The sequence below is a fragment of the Aquila chrysaetos genome, chromosome 6 (assembly GCF_900496995.4).
Source record: "Aquila chrysaetos chrysaetos chromosome 6, bAquChr1.4, whole genome shotgun sequence".
Taxonomy (NCBI): domain Eukaryota; kingdom Metazoa; phylum Chordata; class Aves; order Accipitriformes; family Accipitridae; genus Aquila; species Aquila chrysaetos.
The window spans coordinates 42,498,453-42,512,434 of record NC_044009.1 but is presented as its reverse complement, the minus strand read 5'-3'; the positions used below and the strand labels follow the sequence as shown (position 1 = coordinate 42,512,434).

Genomic DNA, 13,982 nt, shown 5'->3' with positions numbered 1-13,982 from the left:
CTTGTACTGACACAACCTCTGTTTGAGCATAGACTGCGTGCTCGTCTTCTCAATGTCTCTCACTGCACAGCTCTTATTGGTGCAACAAAACCTACTCAGTTGTTGCAAAAAATCAAGATACATCAGCCTTCTGTCACCAGGAAAAAGCAGAGCCGCCATTTCCAAAGGCAAAGCGAAGGTCATTTATGGGGCATCAGTGAGAACGGCTCCAAGGTGCTTCTCATCCATCTTAAATACAGTCACCTATTTGTACTGCAAGTCTAAGATCAGCAAGAAGCGCTGTGATGAACAGTGTCCCCCCGGAAGCAAAGATGATCACTGACTGCAGAATACATGAAGTTAGAGCTTCAAAGGTCTGGTTGCCACATTAAAGAATCTCCAAGCTTAATGGCAGAAGCTGCCAACGACAGCACACTGATGGTGTAGTCTGGGCCACCCAAATCCCTCATCAAATGTCAGGTTTGGTACTTGCTTATATCCAGGGACTATGTCCACCATCTGACTACCTCTGGTTTTCTTTAATAAATACAGCATAACAGATAGCCTTTTACAACTTTTTGCCCAAAGTTTACTGCCAAAACCAAGAAAGAAGTAAAGCAATCGGTATCACAAACACCTTTTGTTACTAACCCGGTAAACTAGAACTGCAAACACAGTTAACATTTCAAAAGGAGAGAGAAGAGCCAGCTGTTTCCCCTTCCCCCTTCTAGAGATGTTTGCAAGCAGGACAGGCAGCAGGGAGATTTAGATCTGTTCGAATCAACATTTTAAAGACCAGAGCCCTGTCAGAGAGCTTGAATACTGCTCCAACCTGCTGCATGGGCCAACATGTTAAAGCACAGGCTGTCCGAGAGTCTTGGCTTTCACAGTAATTTAGAACCACAACCTTTCTGCTAGCAGCCCTACCCCTACAACGGGGTTACACGTTCCTTCTTAAAGGCTGCAAAACAGCAGGGTTTTGTGCATTGACCTCGAGTCACTTCTTTGGCATGAAGTAGTGTGTTCTCCCCAGGCTGAAAAAGATCAATGTCTTATGAAATCATGGCAAACTCCATCACCAACTAGTCTGCTGCTGTCACCACAGAAGCGTGACTCTAGTTCAATAACTGGGGAAACAGGGCTCCTGCACTGCAAATGTGTGCCTCAAGAAATCAGTAAGCCCACCCATCCTCAAAGTCATCTTTATCTGGGGATGTATGAGCAGGTTCCACAATTACCAAAAAACGGCATTTAAAAGCTTTTGTTTTAAACAAAGGACCCAAAACAAAAGAAAAGGCAAGTTTTGTTTGGGACATTTTTGCTTGGCCATTCAGAGAACAGGAAACACTGAAATACCACACACAGATCTTAAAAAAACTCACATTATCCAGAACAAGTTCAAGAGCCATATCACAGCATAAAGACTGCAGGCTGGGAAATCTTCAGTCAATGCATCTGAGCTGCACTGTTCCTTGTAAACCCCAGATTTTTATTTTATTTTTACAAGGTGCTCTAGCTGCCGTGGCTTTCCCACATCTCTCTTAACGTTTCAGCTCAGCCAGCTTCACCAGACCTTCCCACATCACCATTCAGAGATTTCTGAACTGTGAGAAACAGATGTTTTCAAAGCATTTTGCTCCTATCCAAGCCCAAGAAAGACTAGAAAGGAGAAAAAAAAAAAAAATCTCATTTAAGCAAATATTTCTCCCCGCCCTATTGACCTACAGTCCCAGGGTGTTTCCTACCAGCAAAGCTAAAATGTATCCTGTCAACTTTAGTCCTCTCCCTCCCGATGCCCGTGGCCGGTTCCCCCGCCCCTCCGGGCAGCGGCCCCGCGGCTCCCTGCCGAGGGGGCTCCCGCCGCGCCGGGAGCCGGGGCGGGGGGGTGTCCCGGCCGCACCCGCTCTGCCAAGCCGGCTGCGGGGCGCCGAGCCCGGCTGCTCTCCGCCTTCCCCTGCCCCTTCCCTCCGCTTGTCCCCGGGGCAGAGCGGGCAGGCGGCGGGGGGATGCTGTCCTGCCGAGGGAACCGCTGAGCTCCCGGCCCCCCGGCGCCTGCCCCGGCCCCCCGGGGGACCGCTCCCCGCACCCCCGGGCCCCACCGACCTTTGCAGGAGCAGCAGCAGCAGCAGCACTTCGCCAAAAGCCATCCTACACCGGAGCGGGCGGGATAGCCGCGCCTGCCCGCTTTCATGCTGCCTTCGGGCTGCTCATGGCAAAGAGCCACCGGCCCGCTTGGGAAAAAAAAAAAACAAATCACAATTAAAAAGAAAAAAAAAAAAAAAGACCCTAAAGCCAAAAAAATATTTAAAACCAGCCGTGATAAGCGGCCGAGCCGCCCGCGGCCGCGGCGCCCACCAGCCGCTGTCCCCGCCGTGCCCGGCGCGCACCTCCGGGGGCGGAGCGGCGCGGAGCGAGGCGGAGCGCGGCCCGCGGCCACCGCACCGCCTTATGCAACGGGGCGGCGGCGGGCGGAGCGCCCTGCGCGGCCGCGCACCGCCCGCGCCCGCACCCGCACCCGCGGCCGGGGAGGGAAGGGGGCCTGCGGCGAGACGGGGCTCCCGCCTCTGTCTGGAAGGAAAACGAGTTTTCAGGGGGAAAAATGCTGCTCGGGCAGGCGGCGGCGGCCGCGGGGGCGGCATCCCAAGTCGGCAGCAAGAAATAAAAACTGCCTGGGAGGAAGTTTGCTAAAGCTCTGATATGTTGCGGAGGGGGGTTCCTCCGAAGTCTTTAAAAGGCTAAGCTTGTATTGCTGTGGGGTTTTTTAAAGTTCACAACTTCTTTTTTCCCAATGCCATTCCTTAGCTTAAGCATCCGACAGCTAAAACCTTTTACAACTAGTTGAAAACGCTAACCAGCCTGTTGTGATCCCAACCGCTCTGCCTGTCTGCTTTCTGTGGTAGGAGACCCACCTGAAGCACTGTAGGGTAAATGCTCACCCTTCCAACACACGGACCAAGATGCCCGAGATCCAGAAGCACAGCTTGCTTTGGAAGGTGCCAGCCTGTTATGTTAGGATTTCCCACCTAAAGCATGGAAAACTGGAGGTGCCAAAAACCTCCCGAACCTTGCTGGAGGCAGCTGGTAGGAGAGGTCAGGCAGGATTCCAGAGCGGCAGCATCATAGTTTTGTATTCTTGCATCGAAAGCTGAACAAACCCAACAAGCTGCTTCTCCCAGGCATAAATACGTATTGAGAGGGAACAGCAGAGGGGAGATGCGCCGTGCTTTGTGCTTCTGTGTGCCAGGACTTCGCCTGAGCAGGCATGGCTGTACCAATGCCACAGACTGGTCATCTGGACTAAGGCTTTTGGTATGCTGCGTAATGGCTTTGGAGTAAGCGACAGTCCTGTGGGGCCAAGGGCCATTTCTGGACGGGAGGTGAGGGCTGTGGCTTCAGCACAGAGTTCACAAACCCACGTGGGGTTGTACCTACGTAGTGGGTGCTGTTGGCCCAGGGGGAGGCCTGTGCTGGGTGATTTCATGTAGCTGCCAGGTGGGATGCTGCGGACCCTAGAGCCATCCTGGCAGAGGACCCCAGTACCTGGTGCCAGCAGAGTGCCAGAGACCCTCACTGGGAGACTCCCTCCACCACAGCGGCAGATATGAAACCTTCCTGCTTCACTCTGGCTGTGCTGTAGCAACTGTTCTTCGACTACAGCCTCACTGGAAGGACTGGCAACCTTATAACAAGCCTGGCAGCGCAAAATTTTCCTGCCAATGCCCTTGAGCACCAAGGTGCTTTGCAATATAAAAATGAAGGAAACCTTGACTCTCTTTCCACTTTGCTGTGTGTTGTGTCTTTCTTTGACTTGGGTCTTTGCCTATCTGGGAGATGCAAAGGAATGTCTCGGGGGTGCACTCAGGGCTCTTGTGCCTGTAGCAGGGAGATAATACGTCTCACTGGAAAGCAGAAACCGCAGCTGCAGCCAGAGAAGGAAGAGGGGAACCAGCTAGGACACTCCCACCCTTCTGCTCCTCTCCCCTTCCCTACAGAGCATTTGTCCCTGCCATGGCACCCCAGGCAGCAGCTCTCCAGGTGGCTGTTTCGGCTACCTGAAGTGCCAGGCACTAAGAAGGCACCAGCTTAGGGCCTCTGAGTGATTCAGGAGTCTCGTAGCGGGGCTCTTTTGAGAAGGCAGCTCTTCACTTCTCCTCTGCTTGCTCCTTCGTACAGCATCTCTCTCTTTTCTAATCCACCCTCTCATACCACATCCACCCTCTGCCCTATGGGTTGGCCGCCTCCCGCCTAAACTCAGCCTGCTTCGTGCAAACAGAAAAAAGGGGTAAGATGAGCACGCTCTTCACTGGCATCTTGCAGTTTGTGTGGCATCTGCCTGGATGGGCGATACGAGCTCTGAGGCAGGACCAGTCCCTACACAGTGCCTAGTACGCCAGAACCCTCCTCTTGGTAGGTTTTAAAAGTCATCGTAACGTTTAAGACTCCTCATTTAAGAAACTGGGAAACATCCTAAAAGTCGCACTTCACCCCTGAATCCCCGCGACTCTCGGAAGAGCCTGCCGCTGCGAGGAGCCATCTCGGCGGCAGCAGGCCGGGCGGCGGGGAGGGCGGTGCGGGACCCCCGGCGCGGGGCGGTTGGAGGGGCTGGCGGGGACATCTAGCGGCAAACCCCGACACGGCGGCGGGAGAAGCCGGCCGCCCGCAGCGCGGCGGGGGGGGGCGGCGGATCTCACTCGAGGAGGGTCTGTCTGAGCCGCCGGGCCGAGAGAGAGCGGCTGAGAACTGTGGTGCGGGGTACGCCAAAGGCACAGCAAGAAAACTGTGCTCGGGGGTGAAGTTCCAAGGAAACGGCGCAGAGGCAGGGAGGTCCGAGACTCTCAGGAGGGTTTTGAAACAAGTTTGTAGCTCTTGCAATCGCAGCCAAGCTTGAAAACATAATTAAGGTGCGATCTCAGCTCTGAAAAACTGTTTGCTTAATTAAAACAGAACTGAAGTCTTTATTCAGGGGCGAAGCAGGCTCTCCCTGCCTCCACACCCCCCCCCCCCCCCACCATCTACAGTTCTAGTAATACTGTGAAGGTTACATCTAAAAAGTTACTCCTTAAAAATATGTATATCTATGTATATTCACTGATGAATTATACACGCAATAAATATTTCACAAAATGAAATATGACTGAAAGACATAATAATCACATCATATCAATTAGCTCCTATAAAACAGAAGATGAGACATGCTGTGGGCACAGTCTAGCTCAGCTTCAGCCCCGGATGAGGAAGACTTCTCTCATCAGCATCGGTGGGAACTATGTGGTCAACTGCACTGAGCCTTTAGCTTCAAGTAGGGAGTCAGCCTTTGGGAAGTAGAAGTGTTGCAGAGATCACATGGGGCGGAAAAATCTGCACCGTCCGCTTGCCCTAGGTGAGGGGTGGGGAGGCACTTGCCTGTGACTAGGAAGGGTCCTTAACCTCACTTCCTATGTTCACATTATATTTTTCATGTTATTATTGGACAGGGTGCATTAATGTGTGACTCTGCGGTCCATGAATAACCTGTATGTCCCCTGGCAAAGAAAACATTCCTGCCCTTGCTCTAACCTATGCCTGAGTCACAGGAATTCTTCGAGGAAACATCTCCTGGCACCATGCTCCAACACAACCGCTGTTATCTGCAGTGGCGTGGCCAAGAAAATTTTAGGGTCCCGACTTGCTGCATCTGAAGCTATTAGCAGTGTGCCTGTACCACGGGCCAAGCGTGCTGCCCTGTGCAACGCAGATGATGGAAGGGAAGTAATCTCAGTCTAATGTCAGGATGATGAGGAAATGAGTTCTGTCTGCTCTTAAATACACCTTTAGAAAGTCCCCAGGTATATGAGTTGCTTTCATATGAAATCTGAGAGAGTCTGTACAAATTATTTTTGCTGTAGAGGGGAAATAAGCTCTAATACCCAGTCCTCTTGTGCAAAATTTGGGGTGAAAGATGGACCTTATAAATTTTTACACTGTCTCCAGTGCTCCCTCATACCTGCAACAGCTATTTCATTTACTTAGGTTATAAACTGAAGGACCTATCTGAGTGAAACACAGGGCAAAATAACTAGTGGATGTAAACTGGCGTGGCTTCATTTGGGTCAACACAAATGCAGTGAAATATGCCTGGCCCAGATTGCCCTGGAGGTCTGTAATGCAGAACAGCAGCGACAGCATTTCTCCCATAGTAACAGGTGCTGTTTCCTTCCCCCCATCACATATACAGAGAGATGAATAATGTAATAGCCGTCAAGAGCATCTGTTCATTACTCATGCAAGTCAATCCTACATTGTGCTTTAGGGTGTAAAGTGATCTCTGCAGGAAATCCATCCCTACGGGCACCACTATCACGGAGTAAGATGTATTATGGCTGATTTATTTTTTTAATCCAATGAAGCTTAAGTATTAGCTACTGATTTCTTATGAAGGAATAGGGAGAAAGCTATCTAACAGAAATAACTCATAGATGGCAAAAGGAGGATGGATTTGTACAGTTTTAAATACAGCATTTAAACCTGTGACATGACTTGCAGAGACATAATCAGGTGGCGCACGGACATGCATGAAATTTAAGCTTTGTTAATAGGGAGCGTTAGGTACCTCTGCAGAGCAATTCAGATATTGCAGTCAGGACAGTAAACACGGATTTGCCGAGAACCAGTCAGTGAGAAACACCAGGAGCAAGGACTTAGCAGAATTTTTTTTCTGACTATGGTCTAGTTTCAGCTCATGGAGAAATCAAGAGTTACACAGCAGCTTAAGGACCCCAGTAGATGCTAGCTGACTAGCTTCATTACTGATTCTCCCCCTTGCTTTCTGGGTGACTTTAGGGGAAAAAATGACCATTTCATGCCTCAATTTTCCTGTGTGCAATAAAAGGGTATTAGCATTTCACGTTCCCTTTAAAGAGAGGGTAGACATCCTACACTGAACAGCAAGAAGACTTGTTATTGTTTGATGCGTCTCAAAATGACTGTGGCAAAATACGGCTCTGACATTATCGGTCTTTAGATTTAGTATTACAAAGCACATTGATCCATATGTCTTGCCTGCAAATGCTATTCGCAAAACCAGGTAAATCTGAACAATTGGAGGGAAAGCAGATTGGCAGAGTGAAGCAGTCCTTGCTCAACCAGCACATTTCAGTACATTATTCTTGGCTCCGGCTCCAGCTATTTTCAACAGCACTAAACATTCATTAGATTAAATCAAATGAACCACATTCTTTAAAAATAGTCAGAGCCTTGTCATGCCAGTTGGAAAAAACAACAACTTTATTGGGTATTAAAACAGATCAAATAAATTTAAAATAAATAAATAAATAGACTCATATTCCCTCCTGGCACAAGGGAGCACAACTCCAAGGAGAGGTTTTTGGCTCCTCGGTTCAGCACAGTGGTGGGTAAAAAAAGAACATTCTCAACTAGCTAAAACAAACAAATTAAGAAGAAATATAGACAGTCCAGCACAAACTCCATGCTGAACTGCAGTGTAGGCATATGTTCAGCAAATGTTAGAATATATCATTCCTGATCCCTCTGCTGTACGTGTCAGCATGGGATGGGTTTATGGCAACTTAGAAGAGTTGCCATGGCCAAACAGCATCCTGGCCCACCAACTCTACTGTAAAGCCTTAAAGGCCACAGCCAGACCTGTCTGCTCTGCTGAGATGGACCTCACCTTTATGTACTGCACAAGCCACCTCTCCCAAACTTCAGAAGTCCCCTACTGACATTAGCGTAACTTTCTTTCCTGATTTACATCCCATCTTTTTTCTCTCTCTGCATCCTATAAGGAAGGAAGAGCCTATGAAAAAAAGAGAAGTTGCTTGGAGACTTATCCCCAAAAGTATCTTAAAAAGATCATCAAATAAACAGCACGAGGTGGATGGCTGTAAAGCAGACTGCAGAATAAGTTATATACGCTTGCTTTCATGTGATTCAGTCTGTTTCAAGGGAACTTAGAGTTGCCCCAAAATATTCACATAGGTATAATCTAGGAGAGTTTCACCCACTCTCAGGAGCAGAACAGACCTGCAGAACACATGTGTCCCTTCAACCTCCAGCCTAACTTTGCCTCTCAGATATCTCAGAACAGATTCCTACATTGTCCTCTGGTTTCTCTGGTTTCCTGGGCACAGGACCAATTCCACTATATATACGGCTTCTTTCCTAAGTAGTAACCATTTGCTTGCAGTGAGCTGCTTATGAAAACAGTTAGAAGCTGGCGTACAGTCCTGCCTCGCTGCCTTCCTCCAAGACCTCAGCACAGGTTCATCTGCCCCTGGACTGGCTCTACTGCTTCAGCAAGGTCTTGTGTGAGCAGAGAGGACTTGTCTGACCCACCAGCAGTACCACCAGATAAGTTATGCTCTGATGAGGCTGCAGCAAAGAGCCTCACCTCACAAACCAGTTTACCATAAGAGGTCCAGTAAGTGGAGCCACGTACCACATTACGTTAGTACGGTATTGATTAGTTGCTGGAGAGCTATGCTGGATGGTGGACACATCCTGAACAAGCTACTGGTCAGAATAAAAACCCCAACCCTTCAGCAGAAAAGAGTGAAATAAAAATTTAAAGCAGGTTTTGTGCTCATTTCCTGAAGCACTTACCTCCATTAGAGCAGAGGCGTATCTTTGGGAGTTACTGCAATACCCAATGATGGAAGACACAAAGCATTAAAGCGCTGCCTTTTGGACATGTTTTGGCTCCTGTCTTACTGTGTTGGGCCTCAGCGGGGAAATCATGAGCCTATCTCAGCCCATCATGGTCTGCTTTCCAAGACAAACAGGAGCCTCACCCGCTTGTGCATGACAAAGGTGAGTTGTTGTTTTAGCAACTACAGCCTAATAGTGTAACAAAAGTATTCCTGACCTGCCTGTCTCAACTTGCCCGAGGTTGTTCTATTTGGATGGTAGAAACCACAGCTAATTTTCTCTTTAAATGGCATTTCTCCTTTCTTAGAGTAAGTTGTTACCCGTTTGGGGGTTTTTTTGTTGTTGTTTTGTTTTGTTTGTTTGGGTTTTTTTGGGGAAGAGTATTCAGACTATTTTCCTGAGATGTTTTGCAGAAAATTGCAAGTTCTGTTCACCACCTATCCCCCGCCCAGTATCGAACACAATTATGGTTCAAGGCAAGCTAAAAGAAAAATTAAAAAACTGGCACACACCACTTGCTAGTTAGAGAGAAAATTTTCTCTGTTTGGCCAGTCTGGAGGAATTGGACTGGAATTAAATAAAATTCAATGTCAATATTGTAAAAGCTTTTATTTATTTGGGCCAAATTATTGCATTAACTTTATTTTCCATTTCCCTTTTTTTCTAGGGTAAAAAGAATGCAGAGGAGTTCTTACCAGGCAATGTTTAGGATGGCAAAGCTTTCTGATTTACAATACCAGATCTAAGACAAGCATAAAAGAATCTGTAAAGCTGTTATTGAAACTTATGGCAGGTATAAATAAAAAGGGCACACATAACAGGGAGCCTGCTGTGCAGAGAATTAGAGAAAAAAAAAATAGTTTTTAGGCTGGTTTTATCAGCTGGTGGAATGACTGGCTACAAAACAACCCCTCTGCTTTTATCAGTGTGGAGCACCTCTGCCTGCTTTCATTCTTTAGTGTCCACACACTAGCAATAAGGGCATTTTTAGGATGCTAGCTCTCTGGCAGGCAGGATTTCTGCTGATGTCCTGTACAGGAATGCTGCTCCTGGGAACGTCAGTGAGCGAATGCTAGTCTAGCACCAAATACTCTAGAAATCCCCTTTCTGCTTGGTATCATCAGACATTGCCAAAAGCTGGACTTCTACACATTGGCACTTCCAGTCACCACAGGACAGAAAAACCTGCTGTCTTTCTGTGAGAAGGACAAGTACATGATGTCATGGAGTATTTCTTAATTCCTATGTTCAGCCCATCTCTTGGTATGTAACAGCTCCACATTATATGATAGTTCCATGAGCACTTTGAGTTGTCAAGAGCCAACAGCCCTGCCAAAACCCTTTGTTGCCTTTTCTGTCTCTCCCAGGTGCCTGCTCCTTCCTGCCACTTCTCCTGTGCCAACAGAAATGTTTGTGCAGCCTCACAGTGAATCTGATCCGCAAACGGATCCAGGTTAAAATTAACCTAGGGTGGAAAAAAAAGGTTCATTTTAGCCCAGATCAGTTCCTTGATCTGCCTTGGTTCTCCTGTCATTATTGTTCAGATTTTACTGCAAAAATCTCAAGGTATATGGTGGTTGCATCACTTGTACTGTTTCACTATCTCCTGGTCTCAGTGATCCCACTCACTATGGTAGATCGTGGCTGCTCGGGTAGGCACAGGACACATATCTGATGCTCAAAGAGGTCCCCGTGTGAGACAAAATGGGTACTTCCATCTGGCCAACTATCTGTTACTCAGCAGAGAGAAGCACCAGCTCCCAGTGCTGCTGAGATCAGGCCCGTCTCTGTTGTGCCTGCATGTCCTGTAGCATGTTTTATGATGGCAATCAGCAAGCTGATGGGGAGTGGAATGTGCATTTTTGCATCTTCACATACAGAAAGACACATCTTTGAAATAAGGAAAGGCTGTAGCAGATTGAACATTGCAGAACTTGTATAGCTCCCAGCTTCCCAGTTGTCCTGTGGAGCAGCACTGTGTATGCATAGCACAGCTACAGCAGATCTGTCTGAACAGATGTGCAATGGCCGTGAAGACTACTGGGGTGTAAAGCCTGAACTACCTTACCCTGCCATCCATGGACAAAACTTTTTTTTACTAAGCTTTTTCATGGGTTAGAATGGCCTTCCTTTGCAGCAAGAGCACCCTGATTCCTTTACACTGCATGAAACCTAATTTGACTTTTGCAGTCCGTGGAAGGAAAAATGTACTTATTTCACTGAGTAAGAGTCCTGCAGAGTTAATAAATTCTTCAGTGCTTTTCTGAAGAATGCCATTTGGCTCTTAAGGCCAGAATCTGTTCTCTGATACCTAAATGCAATTCCCATGATAGATTTCCAAGTAAACTGGGTATACATTCCTTGGCAAAATGCAGCTATTAACATAAAATTCTAAAGATACATGAAATCTGCAGAGAAAATTAAGAGCTGGGTACAGTCTGGAAGGAGTAAAACCAAAATGTATGAAGACCTAAGAATACTTTTAAAAAGCACATCTTGAGTTGAAAGATTTCAGTGTTCCTCCCTAGTCTAGAAAACAGAAAAAATGCCATCCCAACCTTTACTGCAATATGCAAGTGATTATCCCTCATTTTTTTTTTATGCTGCCAGAAATGTAATATGTATTTTGCAAATTCTAGAAAGAATGAAAATACTTATTTCACTGCATTACAATTCTGCAGAATCAATAATTCTTCAGTGCATTTATGAACAATACATATGTATTTTACATATGTAAAATAGAGCCTTTTAATAAACGCTGAGGACAACCAAAGACAAGAATGGTTTAACCTCTTATAATGACCAAGGGAACTGTTCTTTAGCTGTTCCGAACTGTAAGAGACTTATTTAAATAGATTTAAGGAAAATCTAGTCAAATATGGACTCTGCCTTAGAGAAAAGAAAAATACAATTCTGGAGTTAAAGGCAACTTTTGTAAGAAGAGATAATATCCTTTATGAGACCAGTTAATATGAATGGAAAAAAATACACTGGTGTTTATGTCAATAACCTCCTGCCCATGACTTTTAGACCATCATAGTGACAATAACATTAACTCTACTTTCTAGAATTTGGGATTAATCTGAACTAAGCTAAGTTGACATTGGTTCAGGCTCTTTTGCAAAATGTGTAACCTGGGAATAGCTGCTCTGACAAAATGATTGCGTCAATGACCGGAGAATCAGGCTTCTTGTGTCAGGATCGGTATATCAAATCTGTGCAGTGTGCTGAAGAAGATATACAGAAGCATAATTTCAATTACTTGAAATACATTATTTAATACACATGTGCTTTGCATTGCAGTTTGCCTGTCTCTGACTCAGACTGGTCAGGGAAATGGGATTTTTAGCAGAGCTAGTTCACTTCAAAACATACTCATAAAATATTTGTTTAAGATTAGCAATGGAAGGACCAGCCCAGCAGTGTACAGGCCTTGCAGAGTGCAAATACGGCATTTAGGATTAGTCCCATTAACTGTCTGGAAGCTGAAAGAGTGAGGAGGCAACATTTTGGGGAAGATGAAATCATCAATTGTGTTACTGCAATTCTTGCAAGTACCAGTTACAGGTCCAACCTTTGTGACGATGCTATTAAAAAGTACATCCACAGTTTGAGTTTAAGTTAGTAGGCATGTTAGGCATGAACCCAGAACCAGCAGTTTAGTTTTCCTTCATGCTTAAACCTTAAACATTTCAGGTAAAAGGATCAGGCAGTAAGTTACTGCATATTGACCGAGGCAGAAAACCATGAGGAACATAATAATGAATGGTGGCTCACTGAAGCTGGTTACACAGCAAAAAGCCTAGGCAAACAACCCAGATCCCACTCTTCTCCCCGCAGTCCCAGATGGATTACCGTCCGATGTCCATCTGTGAATCTGCTAAATTTAGTCTGGCCTCAGAGGAAACACAAGACGCAAGCCATCCACATGCTCCTGTTGCTCTTTCAGGATGACCTTCCTGTTAGCTTGATGGGCCAAGCGCTACAGAATAACTCCCCCCTTCCCAACACGCTACATGTATTTCAAGACACACAACTAAATACAGAGGAAATAGATTTTATTCAAGGAGCTATTTTTATACCCTTCCTCTGAGCTGCTTGTTTTTCACTAGTGGGGCAGAGGCATGGAGATGTTATGGTGCTGGCTTCAGGTCAGAGCTAGTATAAAACCTCATGCTACAAACTGAACTCTCTACCCCATCTGCTTGCTCTGGGGTCTGCAATGCACCAAGGTACCACCGCTCCAAGGATGAGAAGAAACAGAAGGCATCTATAAGGCTCCTATGCAATTAATAAAAAGAAACAGGCATCATATTCAGACCATTTTCAGTAGGTGCCTGCCCTGGATAACTGTGCAGAGAGCCTTGGATAATACCTGACCTGACCTGGTCTCTTGAACCTCTGTACCACAGCAGGATCCTGAGTCCTTTACCAGTACAACAACCATTGCTCAGACTCAAACAGCACTTTTTGCGGAGTCCCTTCAAAGGCCCCTCTCTCTGCTCTGACACTACTAACACAAGGGAAGGCTGAGCTCAGCCATTTTGTGAAAGGACATGTGCTGGGATCACTGGGAAAGCTGGGGACTGGGCAGGACGGACCTTCCCTGGCTTAGGGTCCTTTGTATGGAAGATGCCTCTGGTCTTCCTCAGACCATATGAGATGCTGCACAGTCCCCATTACTCTAGGAAACTATCTCACTTAATGAATTAAAAGTATAGTATTTACTCAGTAGAACTGTCTTTGGCCTTTGCGATGTCCCAATAGTTGGGACATCAATATGTCAGCAATAAAAATTAAAGACTCCTTTTCCAGCATGTCTCTGAAGACAAGTTGGGAAAATAGGACCAGTGCAGTCTTGTCTGTCCAGGTATGCATAGCTGAAGTCCTCTCAGACTGTTCCCTCTCAGATGGCTCGTGGGGCCAGGAGATGGCTGTGGCCACCCATATGCAGCTAGGTCCTGGCAGCAGGGACCGGCTGGGACCTCTCCTTTGTCTGTGAGTGAGCTGCAGCCAAGGAAGGAGGTTCTTGCTTCTCTGCAGAATAGGCAAAGGGGTGCTCTGGGGCTTCTCAACACCTGCGCTGAGGACCACAACCCTGTCCTATTGCACAGACCCCTGAATATCTGAGTTGGCTTAACCTGGCCCCGGAAAGCATGGGCTGGCCCTAAGAAAGAAGGCCGGGAAGGCATGCAGGAGAGCCAGGAGGGCATGGAGAATTTATGACCCTGGTCTTCCAGAGAATCTATGGGAGGAAATGCGGTCCTGAGCCTAATGCATAGAGGGACTCTGCATTACATTTTTTTTTTTCCTGTGGGGAAGCACGAAAATGCCTTCTAACAGTGACTTTACAAACA

At 46.8% G+C, this 13,982-nt stretch overlaps 1 protein-coding gene across 16 annotated transcripts in view; it reads right to left on the bottom strand.

The window, feature by feature from the left end:
- The window catches only part of KALRN (kalirin RhoGEF kinase), a 532,819-nt gene that overhangs the window by 79,993 nt on the left and 438,844 nt on the right, over nucleotides 1-13,982 (bottom strand). The window contains exon 1 of one of the 16 annotated variants that reach the window (XM_041124236.1): nucleotides 2,083-2,369. The exons of the other annotated variants lie outside the window; for them this stretch is intronic. Within the exon in view, the coding sequence (XP_040980170.1) occupies nucleotides 2,083-2,170 (88 nt within the window). The 5' untranslated portion in view covers nucleotides 2,171-2,369. Of the gene's footprint in view, nucleotides 1-2,082; nucleotides 2,370-13,982 lie in introns of those variants that run through there. 16 annotated transcript variants of the gene reach the window in all.